Source organism: Urocampus carinirostris, chromosome 2 (assembly GCF_059441175.1).
Source record: "Urocampus carinirostris isolate Australia breed hairy pipefish chromosome 2, RoL_Ucar_1.0, whole genome shotgun sequence".
Lineage (NCBI taxonomy): Eukaryota > Metazoa > Chordata > Actinopteri > Syngnathiformes > Syngnathidae > Urocampus > Urocampus carinirostris.
In genome coordinates this window covers 22,086,025-22,109,018 of record NC_142350.1, presented here as the reverse complement: position 1 = coordinate 22,109,018, position 22,994 = coordinate 22,086,025, and the positions used below count along the sequence as shown (strand labels likewise).

At 41.8% G+C, this 22,994-nt stretch overlaps 1 protein-coding gene and 1 long non-coding RNA gene across 2 annotated transcripts; one reads left to right on the top strand and one right to left on the bottom strand.

Annotated features, from left to right (window-relative positions):
• Nucleotides 1-657: 657 nt before the first annotated feature.
• LOC148371352 (uncharacterized) lies at nucleotides 658-3,526 on the bottom strand. The gene is made up of 3 exons (XR_015849801.1): nucleotides 3,437-3,526; nucleotides 2,470-2,561; nucleotides 658-819 (listed from the first exon to the last, which is right to left on the bottom strand). It is a non-coding gene; the product is annotated as an uncharacterized LOC148371352 (long non-coding RNA).
• Nucleotides 3,527-3,582: 56 nt separating this feature from the next.
• Nucleotides 3,583-22,785, top strand: LOC148371351 (sialin). Its single transcript, XM_088329376.1, has 11 exons — nucleotides 3,583-3,693; nucleotides 8,886-9,057; nucleotides 10,798-11,015; nucleotides 12,111-12,344; nucleotides 13,702-13,876; nucleotides 13,959-14,077; nucleotides 14,879-15,040; nucleotides 16,217-16,349; nucleotides 17,912-18,059; nucleotides 18,125-18,215; nucleotides 20,431-22,785. The coding sequence occupies exons 2-11, from the start codon at nucleotides 8,946-8,948 to the stop codon at nucleotides 20,596-20,598; spliced, it is 1,560 nt and encodes a 519-aa protein (XP_088185502.1). The 5' UTR covers nucleotides 3,583-3,693; nucleotides 8,886-8,945; the 3' UTR covers nucleotides 20,599-22,785.
• Nucleotides 22,786-22,994: the final 209 nt, after the last annotated feature.

The window sequence follows — 22,994 nt, the reverse complement described above, 5'->3', positions numbered from 1 at the left end:
TTCGCCTTCATGCCGGTTTCCCCAAAATATGGAAAGAAGCTAATTATCTTCAATAATTGAGCTGAGTCAGCACGATGGCTAAACACTGCTTTAATTAATCAGACTTAACAGTCGGAAGATGACTAAAGTGTAACATTAAAAATATGAAATTGACTTTAGATTCCCAAGATGAGTGGGGGAAAAAATACCTCATCGAATCATGCACCTTTACTTTAAATGAGCAAATGTAAAGTTAACATTATTTGTTTAGTCTTAAATTTGTCTTTGTTATAGTCATCCCGGGCAGCACGGCGGCGCAGTGGTTAGCGCTTGTGCGGCACAGTTCATGTCATGGGAACCTGTCGTGGGTTCAAATCCAGCTCCAGACTTTCTGTGCGGAGTTTGTATGTTCTCCCCGTGCTTGCGTGGGTTTTCTCCGGGCACTCCGGTTTCCTCCCACATTCCAAAGACATGCATTTCAGGTGAATTGGCCGGTCCAAATTGTCCCTAGGTGTGAATGAGCGAATGAGTTGTCTGTCCCTGTGTGCCCTGCGATTGGCTGGCAACCAGTTCAGGGTGTACCCTGCCCACTGCCCGATGATTGCTGGGATGGGCTCCAGCCCCCCCGCGACCCTACTGAGGATAAGCGGTACGGCTAATGAGATGAGATGAGATGAGATAGTCATCCCTAAGAGAGAACTGCACTTGCGATATTTGCATGCAGCTCACAGTGGGGGTCTGGTACCGCTTGTTTGGTCTCCATGGTGGCCTTGCTCCAATGCTGGCCTTTCTTTCACCCAGCGTGGCCTCAGGGCAGAGGGGTGGGTGGACTGCAAAATACTACAAAAATACACTCAATAATACTATGGTACAAAAATACTACTGCAGAAGTATTACAAAAGAAATACTACTTGAATACAATTTCAGTAAGAATAAAAGAAATACTATAGAAATATCCTACAAAAAAACAAGTATGGAACTACTTTTACAGACACCTTACAATGATATCACTGCAATAATACTATATCCCAAACATTACTACATAAATATTAAGAAAGTAAAAAGGGATACTATGAAAATACATTTCAAAATAATACATTCATGTATATTGTTTCACCAATGAAAATATTGTCTCGATCCCCAGGATGGGCCCCTTGGCCAAATTCTCAAAACTCATGCGGCCCCCGACTCCAAATAGCTGCCCACCGCTGCGTCAGGGTGTTATTTGCATTCTGGTGATTTCACTCCTGCAAATTTTGTCACGCTGGGCCAATACATGACGTGTCCTGGGTGCGATATGCGCCTTTTCTACTTAAGGGGAACAATGTGTGTGTGTGCCAAAGGTACCCCGAGTGGTGATATGAAAAGGTTTTGTGTGTTGTTTTTTTTTTTTAAATATACACTTTAAGCTTAAAAGTGCACATTTGTGGCTCTGTTCAATGTACTTTTTATGGAAAATTATCTTTTCAATGTACAAAATCTTTCCAAGCAGGGGGGGAGAAATAAAGAACATAGCAAAGATATTTTGTCTATTGACTTCTCAAATTGAATCGGAACTGGATCTCAAAATAACAACACCACAGGGTTTCAAGCTGAAAAGTACTTTTTATTACTAATTAGCGCTAAGGGCACCCAGTTTGATGTGAATTTTGAAATAACTTAGCTAGATGGCTTGCTAAACAGGCAAAAACTAAAAGGCAGCTAAAAAGCTAGCTAAAAGAGTAAAAAGCAATCTAAAGAGCCAGATAGCTAAAAACAAAGCTAGATAGTTAGCTAACTAGAAAGGAGGCCTACATTTACCTTGATAACTATCAAAATAAAAAAGAGTATATGTCAGCTAAATAGCATGTAAAAATAAAAAATCACCAGTTAGAAATCTTGCTAAGTATCCAAAAGGTAGGAAGATAACTAGCTACAAAGCTTAAAAGGTGGCCAGATAGATAGCTTGAAAAACTGCACATTTTTTGCTCATTCGCCTTTTAAAACCCATACATAGGAATTGAGTCTGTTGTATTTCCTGAAAAATAGATAAAAAAAAGATGAATAAATGTATTCAATATATGACTAGATTATCATTCTGTACTCTTAATTGTTTAAAAATAATTATCAACACTTTATTAGATTTTTTTGTCCACGGAGCCCATGAACTGGAATTTATGTATTAGAATTTCTAGAAAAACATCAAGTTATTAGTATGTTGTTACTATGCTATTTTCAGGTTGATTATTTAATATAGGGTTAAATAGACTCAGTCAATCAATAAAATATCCTTTTCCCAGAAACGTTGGAGAGCCTTGCAATACTCAATAACTGAGTTGGAGATTAAACAGCATTATGTATACCAAAGGACACACTAGGCAGGTCTGGGATAGATTTATGGAAACGTTCAAAGTAAGATACAAGAAGATTTCACAACATTTGCACATCTCCCAAAACATTGTGCAAGCAACAATATCAAAATGGATAGAGCAAAATCCATTGCATACGTACCAAGACTTGGCCGTCCATCTGAACTTTCCACCCAAACAAGTAGAAAACTAATGGGTGAAGCAACCAAGAGGTCCATGATCACATTGGATGACCTGCAGGCATGCACAGATGAGGTGGGACAATCTGTGCTTAAGACAACCATGCATGAATATGCTCTACCTACAATATAAGAAAAGAACGTTTTTTATATTGTTGTCATTGTTTACTAAATTCTAAATATATTTTCCCCTTGAAAAAATTTCAAATGATCCATGATCATTTTAGGATATATCTGATCACTTTGACTTATTTATTTTAGTAGAATGTCACACTTTGAAATAGGTAGACTCTGATTTACACAAGTATTCCTTTCTAGTGTTGTATTATAACAGAAAAGTAGGTTCAAATTATAAAAAAAAGATTAGACCAATTGTCTAATGACACATGAATTATGGAAATATTATTTCCTACTTATCATTTAACTTATTTTGACAGGGATAAAAAAGTTTAAAGAACGGGACAATCAACTTCCGGCATATGTGGCAACCAACTTTTTGCATTCAGGGCTTCGACTGTAGCTACTCTTGGTGGAATTGCGTGTTTATTTATTGTGACATGATGAAGATCATGTTTGTTGACAGTTTTTTTCTTCAACCTCAATAAAAAATACTTTACTCGCTTCATGCAATTTTGAGTTAGCCTGTAGATGGCGTTAAAGTATCGTCAATATTTTACAATTCCGGATGTAATTTCAGACGAAACGCTTAGAAATAGATGAACTTATTCAGGTGATAAGGAGACCCCATAATCGTTTTTCATTTAAAAATAAATAGATAAATAAAATAAGTTGTGTCATCTTTCCCCACCTCTAATTAGCTAATTGGTATTTCTTTATTCGAGCTGTTCACTTATTAGGACCACATTCTATCACGAATCGTTGTCATAAAATTGTATTTTAGAATAGATGTTCAAACATTGTGCGTTTTACCTGATGTTTCAACGGTGACACCCCAAGTGTAAATTTGAAGAAAAACCCGATTCCTGTGTGGCCATTTTTGTAGTCCTAATAGGAAGTAGAGCTACATTTCCGCAAACCACTCTGACGTCATCGCTCATGTGACCCGAATCTCCTCTCCTGGAAAGCGCAAAAACAAGAACCCGGTCGAAATGTTTTCACAGAGCGAGAAGAGAAACAAGCTGCCTCAAGGTTAATTTTTATATAGAACGTTAGAAGTAACTCAAAAGGTGAGTTGAAACATTTTAAACTCGCTTGTCGTTGTGGAAAAAATATTATTCTGTAGCTAAGTACGTTTACGGCTATGAAAACATTACTACCGCCACGGTTACTATTAAAATGGCTTTAATTGCAATTGTATAACGTGCAATAAAGATTCTTATCTACATGGCTCTTCAGATTGCCTTAGCTCGACGGTGAGTTTAAGGCTTTACTTCAATAAGACTTTTACAATACAGTTTACAGTATTTTTATTGGATACTTTTTAAATGGATCCATATTTAGGATTATTGGTGCTGGCTGGCACACTGCCTGAGTAAAATTAATATTAAGGGAGGCAAAAATTGAGCAATTGAAAACGATGTTGCCTTTTTTCCTTTAGATGAAATATCTATCGTTTTCATTTTTTTACAAGACAATAATGGCTTGATTCCTGCTTTGGGGTTCTTTTTTTCTCACTGACAACACACCCTGCATAAATAACTGGCGTGTTTTCATATTTCATATTAATAGAAATAATGTGAATACATATTTATTGTAATCAGAATCAGTATTGTCTTATTTTCTTTAATAACAACGTAGTTAACATTCTTTAATACCAATGGAATTGAATTGTTTTTATTGTCATTGATATTAACATTGAGAAACATCATATGCAACGAGATTAGACATGTCACTCCAGGGTAAACATGTTAGAAAACATTTTAAGAGACAAATAAGACAAAAAAATATCAGGATAAACAAGCAAAAATATCGACAAAGTACTGGTTAGAGAATACAAAAATATAGTAATAGTGCAATAAAAGAAAAATACATGATTCACCCCGGATTTTATTGATAATTATACTGGAGGAATGGAGAAAAAATGGCTTTGAAAGTCTTTAAAATGTGCTTGAATTTGGACATATAAAGAGGTGTATGAATCCTAGAAGGGGAATTGCCTCATATGCAGTCCCTTCTTCAGGTTTCTTTATTATCCTGTTTTGAGTTTTTCCTTGCCATCATGTAGGTGTCATAATAGTCTCTAGTCTGTATAGCTGTTTGAGACTTCCTGTGAATAAGGGTGTCACAAAAACATGACTTGATTTATCCAGACAGTGAACAGCCAACACTTCCATGAACTTCAGAGAAGAACTTCACATGCTTCTTGTCAACAATGATATAAAATCTATTGATTTGCAGGGGGTTATCACACTTTCCACGTGTAAAAAATAGACAAAAGGCCGTTCATCCTCATGGGATGTTTGTCTGATCTTGTCACCGGGCCTGCTAGCACGCGCCTGTAACAGAATTGAGCTCCATATTTCGCCTTGGAGAAGCATACATCGAATACCTGGCCATATGTAATTGGAGGAAAGAGCTTTTAGCTATTGCCACTTAGAAACATGGCTTTAAGTAGGATACGAAAGAGTCTTTGTTTCAAGCAGCTTTTGTAAGGTAACTGCTGCAATTTTTCATGATGCTCTTGAAAGAACAACGATGCCTCTCCACTTTTTAATTTAATTGTTAATCTAAGGCAGTGGTTCTCATCTGGTGGGTCGAAACCCAGAAATGGTTCGCCGTCCCGTTTTCAGTGGGTCGCGGGCGTTTTCCCTTAGCAAAATGATGCTAAGGATAAGAAAAACCTGAGGGTCGATGACATGCTTTAAAAGGGGATGGCGATAATTCCCTGCTCGATCTCTTTTGCCTGTTCAGTTAACTTTGAGAGGGACCACATCTCATTTTATTCCGATTTATTTTAGTTTTATTTCCTTTATCTGCCCATAATCCAAGAAAGTTAGTGATAAGTGGTCTAGAGCCGAGTTCTCCAACCTTTTTCGAGCTGAGAGCTAGGTTTTGTTGCAAATTAGTGCAAAGGGCACCCAGTTTCATATGCATTTCTAAAATAATTACCTATCATGTTATTACTATTCTGTAAGCATGTCATTTCCAGTTTAATTGTTACAAGTAAGGTTAACTAGACTCAGTCGAACATAATAATTTAACTAGAAAATCACTATGATCCAACACTGGTGAGCTATTTTTAGGAGAGGTCTGAGGGCACTTAGCTGTCCTTAGTGTCACGGAGCGGAGCGGGAAACAGGAAGTAAGGACCCATTCGCGTAGACGTACTCACAATTTATTGGGGGGAAGAAGAGGAGGGCGCACAATCGATCCGGGAAACGATGCTCGCAGGAGTGGATTAGAAATCCACTCAAAGAAAAGAATGTCCAAAAACAAACGGATCAGACCAAAAAACAAAACAAGTTGAATACGGGCAGATTCACAGAACTAGGCATTTAACAGGATTTAACAGAAGTCTCACATAAGTCTCGCAGACGTTTCACAGAAGTTTAACAAGTATAACAAACGCTCCAGCAAAGCACAGTTCAAAGGAACGCCTTTAAGTACTCCAAAAGCGATCAGTCAATGCGCCTCAGCCGGTGTCCATGGGCGGGGCAAATTGGGCGCTGCGGCAACCGTGCCAGAATCCAGCGCCACCCGGCTGGGACCGACTGGGCGCCATGGCAGCCGCGCTTGACGTGACAGAATCCCCCCCTCAAGGGACGGGTCCTGTAGTCCCAACAAAACCCAAATACATCGCCCACCCCAGAAAGGGCTGATGCTCCCGAGGAAAAAGCAGGAACGGGGAGAGGCAGGGCCGGTAGGTGGAGGAATCGGAGTGGCGGGCAGACGAGCCGGACTGGCGGCTAGAAAAATCAGACAGGCGGACGGGTGAATCAGGCAGGTAGACAGGTCGACAAACAGGCATGGCAGGCGAACAGACGGACAGGCAAGCAGACGGGAACCTCAGACAGATCGGGTGTTGCAGGAGAGTCGAATGAGCGAGTCGAAGAGTCGGAGTGGCAGGCAGACGAATCGGAGTGGCGGGCAGAAGAATCAGACAGGCGGACGGGTGAATCCGGCAGGCAGACAGGTCGACAAACAGGCATGGCAGGCGGACAGACGGACAAGTCTGACAGACGGACAGGCAAATCAGGCAAGCAGGCGGGAACCTCAGACAGATCAGGCGTTGCAGGAGAGTCGAACAGGCGATCCGAAGAGTCGGAGTGGCAGCAGGCAGACGAATCGGAGTGGCGGGCAGACGAATCGGAGTGGCGGGCAGACGAATCCGAGTGACGAGCTAGGGAGTCAAACAGACGACCTGGGGAGTCAGACTGACAGACGGGTATGGAAGGTTGGCAGCCAGGCGCGGCGTTGATGCCGAAGGCGCGGCTTCGAGGTCGACGGGGACCTCGGGCAGCTCGGCGCCAAATCTTTCCGGAAACCCCATTCGAGGTACAGCAATTGCCATGGCGGGCGGGGCCCTGGTTCGAGTGGGCAGGAAAGGTGACGACACGGCCGGAGAAGGGACCTCGGGAGGCGGGGCCATTGCCGATAGGAGCTAATTCAGCTGATGCGACATGAACTCAGTCCGCCGAGCTAATTGCGCCATCTGGGTCGTATGCTCCGTTGAGTCTGCTCGACCTGCAGTTGAAGGGCGGTGACTTAACTGGGCGATCGACAGACGGCGCCCTCCGTCCCATCCAACTGCTGGAGAGCGTAGGGAGTATTGAGCTTACCCCAACCCGCGCTGGTGTGATCGTCCACCGGGTTCTTTTCTGGCTGGAGCGTTCTGTCACGGAGCGGAGCGGGAAACAGGAAGTAAGGACCCATTCGCGTAGACGTACTCACAATTTATGGGGGGAAGAGGAGGAGGGCGCACAATTGATCCGGTAATTGATGGTCGCAGGAGCAGTCTCTTAACTGGTCTGACTTCAGGACCCACCGCTCCACCCTAATGTAAAGCTGCGACTCCCCCAAAAAAATTCAATTTCTCAAATGTATCCAATGAAAGAATTTGTGTAATTAAAAGCATTGTAGAATATATTTGCCTTTAAAAACAAAATAAAAAAACGACCAGCATTGCTAGAAAATCAAACAAAATACCGTTTATAATTTCATATAAACCTATATCACATTAAGCAACCCCCAAAACCTGCTTTAAAATAGTACTCAAAGAAGTTCGTACCCAAAGTATTAAAAAACAACGACAATTAATTGGGTAGACAGTAAAGATCAATATACTGGTAGAAAAGCTAGATGTATAACATTTTTAAACCATTTACTGTACCTTCAAGCAGTGCTTCAATGGTAGACGCTTGTACAATATTTTCGTATTTCGCAATCTTTTCCTTCTTCATCTTGATCGTTGTTGGAAATGTTTTCCAGTTTTTTTTCCCCTTAACACTTTCAAACGATTCGTTATTAACGGCAGAAAAAGGAAATCAGACAAACAAATTCACAATAAAATAAAATGTGGTCCCTCTTAAACACAATTGGGATTGAGCCAATTGACTGAACAGGAAGAAGAGATCTAAAAGGATATTATTGCCGTCTACTGAGTAATTGACCCTGTTTTCTTTTTTTCGTCTTCCTAGCGACAGACCGAAAACAGCCGCGCGACCCAATTTTGGGTCCAGACCCACCAGTTGAGAGACACTGGTCTAGTGGATAGGTTACGGCGCTCTGTCTTCCGCAATCTGGGTTTGAATCACGTCGCATCGAATGTTTTGCAATTGTGATAAAATAGTATGGGTGTCATGGTCGCCTTGGCAACCGGTCTGCCCCGCCCCCTGGGCACCAGCTGAAGCAGTTCAAGTAATCGCGTGTCTGCTATTTAAGGCTGGATTGTGGGCTTTGCGGGTGCTGGCTCATTATATACACATTGTCAGTTCTGTTATGCCTAGTCCTGTTTTGTTGAGTTGGAAGAAGCCTGTGTTTGCACGTTTTGTTAAAACCTGTTTGTTCTGTCTTGTCCCTGAGTTATGGACAACTTTTATTTTGGCAAATAAAAGTTTTGGATCGTCACGCAATTGAGTTCTCCCTTCCTGCCTCCTGCCTCCGTTCTGGTCCGGTCACCCCTTCCACTCCAACTCGTGACAATGGGATATAGTTATGTTTTGTGCAGTATGTGTAGTTTTAAATCCATCCTTCATCAGGTGCGCCCTTATAAATGAAAATAATGTCATAAAAGACTATTTTTGAGGGGCGCTCCTTATAATCCAGTGTGCTTTATAGTATGGAAAATACAGTACATTTTGTGCTGTAGTCTTAAACGTTGTTTTACTCACATGCTTTTTCAGGTCATGTGTTGAATCCTCATCATTTTGCTGACTCTTCAAACGTGTTCTTTTTGTTGTTTTCGTTTCCCTCGTTTCAGCACACACACTCCCACCATGGTTGAGTGATTCAATTCTTCCCAGAAACTCAGCAGGCCTCCATGGCCCAGGCCTCCATGGCGCAGGTCTCCAGGGCGCAGGGCAACCACTCCATCAACACCACAGCATCGAACCGGAGCGAAGACGATGAGCCGCTGCTCCTCAACACCCCGGGTTGGTTTGCGTTTTTCTGGGCAATCGTGGCTTTGCGCTCACATTTCAGAACTTAGACTGCGACTATTTTAATAGTCCGGTGTTTGTCAGAGTGCTTGAAATCTTTAAAATTGCTTGAATTTTAATGTGGTGTTTTTGAAGGTTATAAAGTGATTGTTAATGCTTTAAATTGTTGCACTGTTTCGCAACACGTCTACTTAAAAATGATACAGACACTGCTCTCTGGTGGCTTCGCTTTGCCATTGGTTATCTTTTTCCTACGTGATCGACGGAAGGTGACATTAGTTTTAATGGCATTCTTTAATGAAACATCATGTGATCGCGCCTAATAAACTGGTGCTTAAACCAGGAAATGTGCATTAATGCAAGGATTACATTTTAATTGTGGACATTTATTTTTGGGCCCTGCAAAAAAATGAAGGTAGCGTTTCCCAGTGGTAAAATGAAATAAATTGTAATTTAGAGAAAAAAAAAGAGAGAGAGAGAGAGAGACTTTCCCTGGTAACTAGTGACTTTTTCCATAGAGTAATTCAGTTACTAACTTAGTTACTTTTTGGAAGAAGTATTGAGTAAGTATAACTAATTACTTTTTTCAAGTAACGTGCCCAACACTGATAATCAGTAAACAATATAAAGTGAGTTGAATAAGCAGGTAACACCAGTGCCTGAAACCCATAACAAAAGGTTACCGGACACCAGGGCAGGCCAGGCCCCATTTTTCACAGCTTGAAACACAATAAGACGACTCATCGCAAAAAAAGCCATTCTTGGAAAGTATTAAGGATTGATAATCAGAATATATAACAAAACAACACTTCAAAATTAAGTTTATTTTAAATCTACTTATAACATTCATTGCAAGTACATGCCATCGCTGTTTTCCATCTGCAATCAGTATGTTCATTCATGCAATGTTTGCGTTGCTTCGTCTGCTACAAGTCACGTGAAGTCGTCTTTCCACGATGCTTTTAATGTACGTTTAAGTTTTGTAGCGTCCTAAATTTTGTCAGTTTCTTTTGAATATTTCTTCGGGGGCTGAGGTTTTGGCTTGATTCCTAACCACTTCTCCATTTTTCTTGTGTTCTCTGTGCGTTTACTTTGGAAAATGATATGCAAAAGGACGACCTTATAACGCTCAGGAAAGTCCGGAAGCACAAAGTTATCCGATGCAGGCTTCTGATCGGCTTTTGTAAAGGTTGTCGGTCACCCGGGCGGAAACGTTTTGTAAGTTGTACGCCCGACGTAAAAGATGCACGGATTGCACGCCCCTGGCGTCCGGGTAAACATTATTTCAGACACTGTTAACACATAAACCTTAACACTGAAAAATACAGGAAACATCAATAAAATATTTATAAATCTACAGAGATAAAATACAAAATAATTTCAACCTTTTTGTATACTCAACAAGTTCATAGTCAAGAGCACAGATTCTCTAAAAAAATCTGATCAATCACAAGAGAAATTAGCGTCTTGAAGGGAACCGGTTCTCGATTGGTGGGTAGCTCCCTCCCTCTTCAAAGTGAACAACACGAGTCGATTGCCGCCGCATCCACGAATTCGCCTTATCTTTCATGGTAGTCGCTATTTTGAACGGTGACATGATCCAAAAGACTTGACGTGACCAAAATCACGTCGTTATACATGGTTATATATTGTTATTCCAAACACTATAACTGATTGTTACTCCCCCCCTAAACAACACAAGCCAGTAAAGAATCCTAACCTCCCCATCCGCAGCGCCCCCTTTGTGCTGCTCGGCCCGCCTGAACCTTGCTGTCCTGATGTTCATGGGCATCTCTGTGGTCTACGGACTTCGCGTCAACCTCAGCGTGGCCATGGTGGCCATGGTGAACAGCAGCGAGCCGCTCCCGGGCTTGAACGGCTCCGTGCCACCCGCATGCCCACTACCCACCAGGCCGGACAACGCCACTGGGACGCTTGATCAGCCCCAGGGGGTAAACCTGAATGCTGGCGTGGATTTCAAGTGGTAGCCAAAAATACACAGCATTCAAAGATACTTCCTGCTGTGATGTCGAACTTATTTTTGCCCGGGGGTCATATGCTAGAAAAAAAACCTCACAGGAGCAGGACTAGTAGCTGAGAGAGAGAAAAAGAAAGGGTGAAAAAGAGAGAGAGAGAAAGAAAGAGAGGGTGAGAAACCAAATAATAAAAGAAACACAAAGAGAGAGAGAGAGAGACAGAATGTGAGAGGTAAAAAAAACAAGAGAGAGAGACAAATAGAGAAATAAGGGAAAAGAGAGAGAAAGAATGAGAGAAAGAGAGAAAATATACTGAAAGAGAAAAGAAAAGAGGAGATAGAAAAAGAGAGATAATGGAATTATATTGAAAGCAATGGTGAAAAGAGAGAGAAAGGGAGAAACAGAAAGAAAGACAGAAATAGAAGGAACGGGAGAGATGAAGAAGAATAAGGAAAGAGGAGACAAAAAGGGAGAAAAAAACAAGAGATAAAAAAGACAGACAAATCAAGAGAAGGAAAGGTAGAGTGAGAAGAGTGAGTGATAATGAAAGCAAGGGTTAAAAGAGAGAGAAAGGGAGAAACCAAGGAGAGTGAAAGAAAGAGTATTAGAAAGAGAAAGAAAGATGAATAGAAAGATTAGGGAAGAAAGAAGGAGAAAAAGAGAGAAGGGTAATAAAGAGACAGAAAGGGAGACAGAAAAAGAGAAGGGTAGGGAGAGAATAGAGAGTGATAAAGTAGGAAAGGGCAAACAGAGTAAGATAGGGAAAAAACAGAGAGAAGAAGAGTGAGAAAGAAAGAGAAATAGAAAGAAAGAGGGGGGCAATGAGAGAGCTAAGGAAAGGAGAGAAAAGAAAGATAAAAAAGAGACAGAAAGAGAAAGGAAGAGAGGGCAAAAAGAGAAAGGGATAAAGATACACCATAAGAGAGAGATAAGGAGAGTGGGAAAGAGAGAAATCGAAAAATTGAAAGAAAGGGAGGGACAAAGAGGGATACTGAAAGAAAGCGATAGAAAGAATGAGAGAAGAGACAAAGAACACCCGCAAACACTAACACTTAATCTGTTTCTATCCAGACGCCACAGTACCCGTGGGACGCCGAGACTCAAGGCTGGTTGCTCGGGGCCTTCTTCTTCGGCTACCTGTGCACACAGATCCTGGGGGGCTACCTGGCCGGACATTATGGGGGCAGCATCTTCCTGGGTTTGGGGGTGCTGGGCACGGCCGCCCTCACCCTCCTCACGCCCCTGGCGGCCAAGTGGGGCCCCTACTGGCTCTTCGCCCTGCGAGCACTCGAGGGACTGGGCGAGGTCAGGCCCCCTTACATTTTTTACTACGTGTGCACAAAAGGAAGTCTACCATGTAATAAATTGGTCAAACATTTGAAAGTGTGCCAAAGACTTCGGTGCGCCATAAATACCACAGTATTGACCCTTTGCACACACCTGACCTGACAACATGGCAACACCACCAGTAAACCGTAGTAAACAGTACTCCTTGTACGTGAGGCCAATAAACAGAAGACAACAACCACCCAAAAAAATTGTCAATAACTAGTCAAGGGAGTATTGTGCAGCTGTCGAATGAGGTGGGTCATCTTGTTGAAAAGTACAAAGGGCGCTACTTAGAAAAACTGAGGATAGCATTAGCAGGACTAGCTTCCTCCTGAGGTTGGGGGGTCAGCTTGGAAGTACACAGACCATACACTTCAGGAACTTTCACTTTAAGGTGTATTCACTTTTGTTCCATAGGGTTTTAATTATTGACGGCTATATTTGGTGTTGTTGTTTTTTTTGAGGGTTAAAACAAATTTACACTGCTATAATAGCTTTACACAGACTACCTTGCAATATGTCAAAGCAATTTTTTTAAGTGTTGTCAAATAAACATGATAATTAAATCTCTGCAGAGCTGTGAGGGGTGTACACACTTTGTGACATCCTGATTAACATAAAAGAGAATTAAAAAAAGAAAGAAATACGGACTAACTTACAACAAATAATAGCTTTATTAACTGTAACAGTGCATCTGAAATTCAAAAATTGAATAAAAGTCCTTAAATTATTCACATTTTTGACTTACCATTTTAAACCATATTATACTATAAAAGAAATTACAGAAAATCAATAAATAAAATGCATTCAAACCTATCACCAATATTAACTCAAGAGCCAGAAAATAATTGAGAAGTACTTGGGGCGGCAGTAGCTCAGGAGGTAGAGCGCTCGTCTTGGGATCAAGGGATCCCAGTTCGAATCCTGGCTCGTTCGTGTTACATGTCGAAGTGTCCTTGGGTAAGACACTGAACCCCTAATACCACCAATAAGCAGGTTAGCGCCTTACATAGCTGCAAGGCCGCTATTGGGAAATGTGGAGCACATTGTAAAGCGCTTTGAGAAGTCATTGACTTGAAAAGCGCTATATAAAAAAAATGCAGAAAATGCAGAGGTACTGCCTTAATGTAACATACTTCACGTTATATGAATTTTGATAGTAAGAATATGTGTGATAACTGTCTGATCATTATTCCTATAGATATGCTAAGTGGTTGGTTAGCTACCTAGTCGTTTGCTGTGGTAATCTTAAGTTCCGTTACGATGACTGCTTTAATGGGGCGTAGAATAAGAACAAACCCAATTTATTTGCTATGTGTTTCATGTCTTTCAGGGTGTGACATTTCCAGCCATGATGTCCATGTGGGCCCGCTGGGCTCCTCCTTTGGAGCGTTCCCGCCTCATGTCGCTTTCAGGGAATGGTGCAAACTTTGGTGCCTTTGTGGCCATGCCGCTCACTGGCTTCATCTGCCAAACTTTAGGCTGGCCCGCTGTTTTCTATCTCTGTGGTAAAGCACACATGCACAAAAGTGCTTCTCCCACAAGATAATAACTAGCTGGTTGAGTTTTTATTCATTTTTCCTCCTTTAGGGGGAGCTGGTTGCCTCTGGGCTGTCCTTTGGTTCCTACTGGTGTCGGACGACCCCCGCACTCATCGGTATATCAGCAAAGAGGAGCAAGATTACATCATCACCTCGATCGGGCATCAGGTAGTGCAAATAACTAATATATTAAAATCAAGTAAACATTTTTTATCCCTGAAAACTGAGAACGGGCTCATTAGCAGAACATATATTATGTGCATTTTGTGCGGTACATTCAAGTGGTCAACTGCAAAGTCTGTTACAAAAGAACTAAAATCCCACAACAGTCAAAAATAAAACAGTTTTAACAACTGCTGTTTTTCATTTTCAACATTTTAACAACTGACGTTTGTTCTTGGGACTTGCATGCATTTAAATTCAAATATGCTTGTCAGTCACAGCCTGTGGCATAACTGTCAAGCTCTCTTTATAGCGAAAAATACGTTTATATTATGTTCAATGCATGTCATCAAAAGCGTATTAGCTTGAATGTTACTTGAATCTTACCAGGGCGAGTCAGACTCTTTTTCGTTCAACTGTCAGCTGTGCTCTTTAAATGTTCATGTGCCATGATATGCCACGTCTGCTTTGCAAACTTAGCAAGTAGTTTTTTTTATTGGCCGTATCCAGAGTAGTGTGCTCCCAAACTTTAGGAGTCTTGGTACATGTACTTGATGTTAACAATGTCATTGCTCGAGACAGAAGCTGTTGTGCATGCGCGACTCTAAGCAGAGATTCTATTCATGTAGATATGCTTAAGTCTGTCGGAGAAAAGTGCCTGGAAAAAATAGTCTACTGGGAAAATCATTGCCGATTATTTCTATTATTGATTTCTGTCTGAAACATCGACTATTCGTTGCAGTTCCAGTGTTGATGCGGTGTGGAGGGCATGGTTGTTGTTTTCTGATGACCCGTGATAACATTCAGGGCAGCAGGCACGGCTGGTCCGTTCCGGTGCTCAGCATGGTGACATCAGTGCCGCTATGGGCCATCATCGTCACACAGATGTGCTCCAACTGGTCCTTCTACACTCAGCTCACCTCCCTGCCCACCTACTTGAACAACATGCTGCACTTTGACCTTAAGTCGGTGAGTCGAAGCATTCTCCTTTGCTCGCAGCTAAGTCACTTGATTTATTAATGGTATTCCCAGTATTTTTAACATGCAAAATGTGAAGAAATGGTACATGGTTTTTACAAATAATCTATATATATTGTTTCGATATATAGAGACCCCTTGCAACATCACGCTTCGGTTATCCTTGGTTCACTCCTTCACGGATTTTGAATTGAATTGTCTTTGATATCAACTTATGTTTACTGTGGTCAAAGAGAGCACAGAATAAGTGCTGCATGGGAGAGATTGTGTGTGCGTGTATTGGGTGGGCGTGACTGTTTGTGTACGACTGTGATAGGCTCATCTACACTGTCCGTCAAATAGCTGGGAATCTCCGAATCAAGACAGGCTGGGAAAGATACTGGATGCTATTTTTTAGCGGCTCGTTACATTGAAAATAAATTAATCAATTAAATCAGACTCTAAGAAAGTCAGAAGAGCGCAAAGGAATGCTGATCACAGCTGGGTGCTCCAAAGATTGTTAGCAAGTTTGGGAATTGACTGAGGCGGCGTCGGGAGGGAAAGCAATAGCAATGCTGCAGGTCCGGCTTACAACTACGGCTAAGCTAACAACCCTCACAAGCTACCTCTGCTGAGCCTGTATTTCAGCAATGCCAGATCCATTCACTATTATATAAATGACCTGGAGCTACAACTCGTAATAAAATGCTACAGTTGGGACTCATTTATTTTAATCATCGCGGAGACTTAACTAAAATCGAAGACACCCGATGCTAGTGCGCAGCTAGCCAGCCGCTCTCTATATTGCTGTCCCATTCTGAAAGAATCTCTTCAATTTCATTTTACTTTTGTATCGCGACAAATAAACCGTCCATTCAACTGCAGTTATTTGTAGATCTATAGTTGTTATTTTGTTACAGTGGTATACTCTCAGTCGGTAAGGACATCATTTTGAGGTGTGTTAAAACATTTGGGGGATTTAATGAAGGTGCGACGCTACTTCACGGATTTTCACTTTTAACGGGTGGTTCTGGTCCCCATTAACCGCGATAACTGAGGGATGTCTGTCTTCCGATTGTTTCCCGTGATGTGCATTTTGAAGACGGCATATCTTTGTCATCCTGAGCTGTGAGGTCATCAGAGGAAGACCAGTACCCTAGTTCATATAGTCCTATCGTCTGTGTACAGAATGGCTTCCTTTCCGCTCTGCCTTACCTCGGGGCATGGCTGTGCGCCACCATGTCCGGCTTCCTGGCCGACCACCTCATCGAAAAGAAAGTCTTTAGCGTCACCACCGTGCGCAAGCTCTTCACACTTACAGGCAAGCTCCTCAATTTTCTCCCAAGATAAATACAAATAAATGGCGTAACCCGAAAAATAATCTCGTGGAATAAAAAAACGATTAATTGGTTCCCAGGTGGACTTTGTATTTAGAATTTCTCGTATCTTGAAAACAAAGTCCCAATAATAACTAACAGAAAACCAAGTAATCAGTTCCCAACCTCCCAAAATCATCCAAGTTAACCCTAAATAGCTATAAATCACATCTTACTAAATCACTAAAAACACATTTAAATAGTAATTAAACATAAAGATATTATGAGCACTTACTACGGAGGAAGTCGGTGGTTGATAACTTTGAGTCTTAAATACGCGTAGGTTCTCTGCACGATACACCAGAAGCGGCTTTAAGTTTTAGGCACCACTGGTGTCAGCACACAATGCTAAAGTTAAAATACTTTTCAGGAACTAATAACACGATTTCGGCCAGCGTGGCGATCGTGTTCGCTCAGGCAACCTGCATGTAACGTTATCCCTCTCTGACCAGACGATGATGATGGTATTTGTTGTCATGTTTTTTTAAAAGGACTAAACTCTGTTGAGGAGTTGACTGCCCATTACGATTTGGCAATATCTCACGTATTACCACACTGCTCACCACGCCTACTCGCCAAATGGAGCCACCTACACGCACTCATTCGCACTTCATTCAAAAGAAATCAACACTAGAAAGTGGGGGCTTCCTTCCTGTGCGGAAAAATATCCGTTCAAAGCCACCCCAGCCATTTAATGGTGATTTATCATACTGAAATCATTCCCAGTGGCTTGACTTTGTAGTCACCACTGGCATTAGCACACAATTTCTAAGGTTAGAAGATCTTTAATGGGATTATGCCCGGACACATTTTTCTCCTCAGTGGTGATGAATGTCCTGCGTAGCATTTTTTTGGGTCAAAAAGGTTCCCGCCCCCTGCACTACACCAATACTTCATCCCGCTACTGTCAGCGTGCAGAAATAGAACAATAAGATTTAGGAGGGCCTTCCTCAGGAAAATCCCGATCCCCTCTGCCATTCCCTTTTTAAACAACAGGGCCCTGATGACCCATCGAATCAGTCTGCCCTCATTGTCCTACTGTCATGTATGTTAGTCATTATGCGTTTTTTTGTGTAATGTGTGATGGTTTGGGGCTGCTTTGCTACCGCTTTTCCCCGGTTCATGTGGGGGAGCAAACCCCCACCCAAAAAAACAGCCTGAAGAGGGATGGGCACTGCCAGGCTGTACTTGCCCAAGACACACCGCGGAAAGTGGTGCCCCTATAACCCAAGTGGTTAAGGCATTTGTGAACCGAACAGTCGTTGGATGTGAATTTCCCTAAAGGGAACAATCTAATCTTAACTCTCCCGCGGATTTGGTATCTGAACTCGCTGCTTCCACATGCACCATTACAAGCGCTCGCCCCTTCAGTGGCAGCGTCTGGAAATTCTCAAAACTTGAATGGTTTTTCGTTATCTGTAGGATTTTTGCTCAATAGACATCTGGAATTTCTCCTAGCTGGAGTAGCTCGTACGTCGAAGGGCCATTTTAATCGTATATTCTCCAGGTATGCTGCTTCCTGCCAGCTGCCTTTTGGCGGTGGCCTACTCGGGCTGCAGTCACGTGCTCACCATCATCTTCTTCACGCTCACGTCGGCCACCGGAGGAACCAGCGGGGCCGGGGTCTTCATGAACCAAATAGACATCGCTCCACGGTTGGCCTCGCCAAGCACTTAAACTGTGAAAAAGTCTTACTTACACATGTGTGTTTTCCCTACAGCTATGCCGGCTTTCTACTGGGAATCACCAACACGTTTGGGACGATTCCTGGAATCATTGCCCCCATCGCAACGGGATATTTCACCAATGATGTGAGAGAAACCGCTATGACTGGGGGTCGGGAACCTTTCTCTCGCAAAAGAGGCAGGAAGGCAAAATATTTTGATTTTTGAGAATTACGCCAAGAAATTTAAGTCATGGCGTCAAACGTGCAGCCCGCACGGCCAGTTCAGGCAATAAAGCCAAGCGCCATCCCCAAGCAACTGTAGCTCTATTTTTTATGTGTCTCTTTCTGTTTGTCTTTCTTTTTCTCTCTCTCTCTTTGTCATTCTCTTTTCCAGTCTCTCTCTTTGTCTCTATTCTTAACTTTCTTTATCCATCTCCTTTTCTTTTTTCTCACTCTTTTTTCTCCCTTTTTCTCTTGTACTCTCAATTTCTCTCTCCCTTCTCTCTTAGCCCTTTGTTTTTCTCTCTCTCTCTCTCTCTTCCTCTTTCTTTATTTTCTCCCTTTCTTTATTTTCCCTCTCTTCACTTCTTTCCCCCCTTTCTTTCTTTCTCTGTCTTTTTTTCTCTCTCGCCCTCCCTTTGTTTTTTTATCTCTTTCTTTCTCGTTCTCTCTCTATATATATATTTCTCTCTCTCTCTCTATTTCTCTTTCTCTCTCCTACTGGTTCATGGGTAGTGTTGGGCGTTTTAGTTACAGTTGTTGCTTACTTCATTTTACGAGTAATTCCATTACCCACAGAATGCTGACACACAAAAGTAGCGCGTTACTCTAAAAGCAACTATCCAGATACAAATGACCCTATGAACTCACATTGAGGTCAACAGCCTAAAACTGCTCAAAAATAGCAACATAATAAGATGAGTAGAATAACACATGTACAGCAACCTGTTGAAGTGGTGAACCCTTCAAAATGTTTGATTTGGGCGATCTTTAGAGCTTAAAAAAACAAACACATCCGAGACATCCCGTAAGACTTGAAGATATCCTGTTATGTTCAATATTTTACAAACAAAATGACAACAATTCAGCACTATTTACCGTGAATTCTTTGCTCAGGTTTGCCGACACCATTCCCTCACACGCTGCCTACCATTGGCTACTGGTGACACACCACCAAATATGTGCATGTAAACTGACCCCATGATTTCAGTATTTTTTTATTAGACACACCACAGGAAATGGTGCCCCTCAACCCTTGTAGTTAAGGGATCCACCCGTTACAGCAGGGTCACCAACCTTTTGCCTGGAGAGGGATGAGCATAACCAGGCTGTACTTGCCCAATACACACCACAGGAAATGCTCCCCCCTACCACCCTAGTTGCCACCAGGGATATCCAATCTCTTGCCCTGGAGAGAGATGGGTGCTGCCAGGCTGCACTGGCCCAAGACACACCACAGGGAATGGTGCCCCTACCACACGTGTGTTTAAGGGATATACCCACCTGGGACAGCATGGGTCAGCAATCTTTTGGCCTGGAGATAGATGGGCACCACCACGCTGTACTTACCCAGTACACACCACATGAAATGCTCCCCCCCTACCACCTTAGTTGTCACCAGTCTCCAATCTCTTGCCCTGGAGAGGGATGGGTGCTGCCAGGCTGTACTTGCCCAAGACACACCACAGGAAATGGAGCCCCCACGACTTTTAGGGATCAACCACCTGTTAGAGCAGGGTTCAGCAATCTTTTGGCCTAGAGAGCAATGGGCACCAACAGGTTGTACTTGCCCTGGACAAACCTCAGGAAATTGTCCCCCTACCATCCTAGTTGTCACCAAGGGTCTTCAATATTTTGCCCTGGAGAGGGATGGATGCTGCCTGGCTGTACTTGCCCAAGACACAACACAGGAAATGGTGCCCCGACCACCCATGTGCTTAAGCGATCCAACCAACCAACAAGTTGTAAATGTGGCTTAGATGCGAGTATATATGCTAGGGAGAATATCAGTTGGGAAGAATTCTTGTACCTTGTGCTTGAGATGGTGCCACTGTAACTGTTTTGAGGGCTTTCCTCTATAAACGCGTTGATGACGTGATACACGGTTTACACATTCGGGCGAAGGACGAACAAGGCCCAACACGATGGCGTTGAAACTCATGCTCTGTGTTAAATACGTAGCAGAGTATCGGACTGTGTTGTAACGATTGTTGAGTCACAAATGGGTATTAATAACGCATTACAGTACTCGTTAACAAGGAATTTCATTATGTTCCGGGAACAAAGTGACGCGTTACTCACAAAACTGCTCCAACCCCTGGCCTATAACATAGTGCTTTTCTTGTGTCTTGGCTGCTCAGCACACCATGGAGGGCTGGAGAAGAGTTTTCTGGGTTTCGGCCGGTGTCAACTTGTGCGCCGCCATCTTTTACACGCTTTTCGGGAGCGGCGAGGTCCAAACATGGGCCATCCCCGTGGAGGAGGGGGACGAGGAACAGGGGAAGAGGACCAGGTCCGTGTCTGCCTAATTGGAGGACATTTCCGCACTTACTGTGAATTCTAACAGTATGTTTCAGGATCTAAAAGCTTTATTTTTTAAATGGGACCTTCGGGATGGTAAATGTTCTTACAAGTGCTATTACCTGGGTTCGTACGGGTGCTTGAAATCCTTGAATTTGAATGTTATTTTTTCAGAGATTGAAAAATCGTTTAATTGCTTATAAGTGCTCGAATTTGTTGCCATGTTTCGCAAGTCAGCTTAAAAATGACGCTGACATTTTTGCTGGCTTCGCTTTGCCATTGCATTTTGCCCCTCATGACAACTGGCATTAGTTTGTATGTCATTCTCACCCCCTACAGGTTGCGCCCAAGAGGACAGGTGCATGCTATACCAAAACAGAGCACTATAAAATGTGTATTGGTGTAGGAATTACATATCAATTATGGACATTTATTTTAGGCCCATCGAAAAATAAAGGTAGTGTTTGTCAGTAGTAATTTATAATAGAAAGAACTTAAACTGTAAGCTTCAGTGGTACCTCTTCTTACGAATTAAATTCGCTCTGGGAGAAGCTTTGTAACCAAAAGCAGTGAGTAGAGACGCCCTTTGAAAAACTGATTCAATGACGTCTGTTTTAGCCGGCTCTTGACGATCTGTGGGAAATGTGCCACGTAGACGTCGTCATAATGAGAGATAGCCTGACCTGTCAACACGTTTTAATTCCTTTCCACAAATTCTCAGACCTCTTGGAATTTAGCCAAAATATCTTTAATTTGGGCCGATGGAATGATGGCTGTGTCTCCTTTGTTGTCTGAACTCCTGCACAGCGGTGTATGTTTGCATACCTTACTATTATCTCTTGCTTTGTTTCGGTGTCCAGAAAAAGTCTCTTCCCCTCCTTTTCTCCTTGTCCACTTTTTTGCATGTCTTTCGTGGCGTCTATTGTGAATGATAGCTGTTCGTAGCGGTACCATACAGTAAATCGTTTACAGAACGGGAAGGGGACAAAAAGGGCATGCCGGGATTTACTTGAACGCACCGGTTGCCAGGTAGAACTCTGGGAGCAGTGAATGGCAGCGTGAGCTGTACTGTATTTTTTACTTTGTATCCTGAAACACCTTTGTAACTAGCAATATTTTCCTGTCCAGGTACTTTTTAATATCAAACATGTATAAGACATTTGGAAGTGGAGGTACCACTGTACATATTATTGGCATTTTTACGTAACAGTTACAGTATATAGTAAGAGATTTGTCACAAAAACAAATATATTCGCGATTTAATCAAGGTCTAAAAATCATATCTTGATAAATGCTCACCCAAGATTAAAAATGGCATATATAAATCGCAGATATATTTGGGTCTCTGCAAAATACATGACTAACACCAAATGTATTATTTCAATGGTACTGGAGAAATTAGAAAATTGGTTTTGAAAGTCCTTAAAAAGTGCTTGAATTTGGACATGAAAAGGCTGTACAAACCCTGTGTAAGTATGTTTCACAATCTAAAAGCTTTATTTTTTTTGAATGGGACATTCAGGATCTTTTCTTTTTAAGGTTTTTTTATGTGCTAATATTTTTATTTTTAAATACAAAATAAAAGCATCGATTTTGAAAATAGCAGGACAGAATAGTCCTGTGAGTTCTAGTAAAAAGCAAGGTTATTTCAGGCTGGGATTACTGTTCACTTTTTATAAATTTCATCTCGTGTATTGCCTTTTTCGTGGGTTTATTTTATAATTGAGCACATAGTGCAGTTAAAGTGTTCTATCTATCTACCCTGGTCTTATCCCCAGTGTTGAATTTAGCAAATCCTGTGGACCAAATGATGCACTTTTACATACCCCAAAAAGCCCAAACCTTATATAAAAATAAATTGTGCTTTATAGCAGGGGTGGGCAGACTTTTTGAGTGGCATTGGGTTAAAAAAGGGCTAGGAGGAAAATGATTATTAATTTGATTTTTTTTCTATTTATAGATTCATCCCGAAATATATGAGGGGAAACAATTATGTTAGCTTATCTCTACTTTTTGTCATTTTCAACATATTTTACGTATTTTTGCACATTCCTATCAGGCAAAAAAAAGGAAGTGACAAGAAAATGGAGATAAATCTTATTAGAAAAGCAGCGATTATATGCATTTATGAATGGGCATTTCCAAGTACGTGTTATATTTCTATTTGTGTGTGTATTAAATCATTCAGTGCCGTAGACATATCATTTGGGTTTTTTTTTGTTTTTTTTTTTTTTCAAATTCCCCCCCAAAAATATCTCAGCCCTTTGTCAGAAAATGTCGCTTATTTTTTGGAATTATACAGTTTTTTATGTCAATTTGTAGCTAAATTGTAGTATTTTTACCCCATCGTCTTTACTTCAAAATGCAATACAATTACACTCAATTTTTTAAAAAAAATCTAATT

What these genes read in the sequence shown, in the direction of transcription:
- LOC148371351 (XM_088329376.1), top strand. Translation starts at nt 8,946, where the DNA reads ATGGCCCAGGCCTCCATGGCGCAGGTCTCCAGGGCGCAGGGCAACCAC. An exon ending in CACTCGAGGGACTGGGCGAG is followed by an intron (nt 12,345 to 13,701) that starts GTCAGGCCCCCT and finishes CATGTCTTTCAG; the next exon opens with GGTGTGACATTTCCAGCCAT. An exon ending in CGGGATATTTCACCAATGAT is followed by an intron (nt 18,216 to 20,430) that starts GTGAGAGAAACC and finishes TTGGCTGCTCAG; the next exon opens with CACACCATGGAGGGCTGGAG.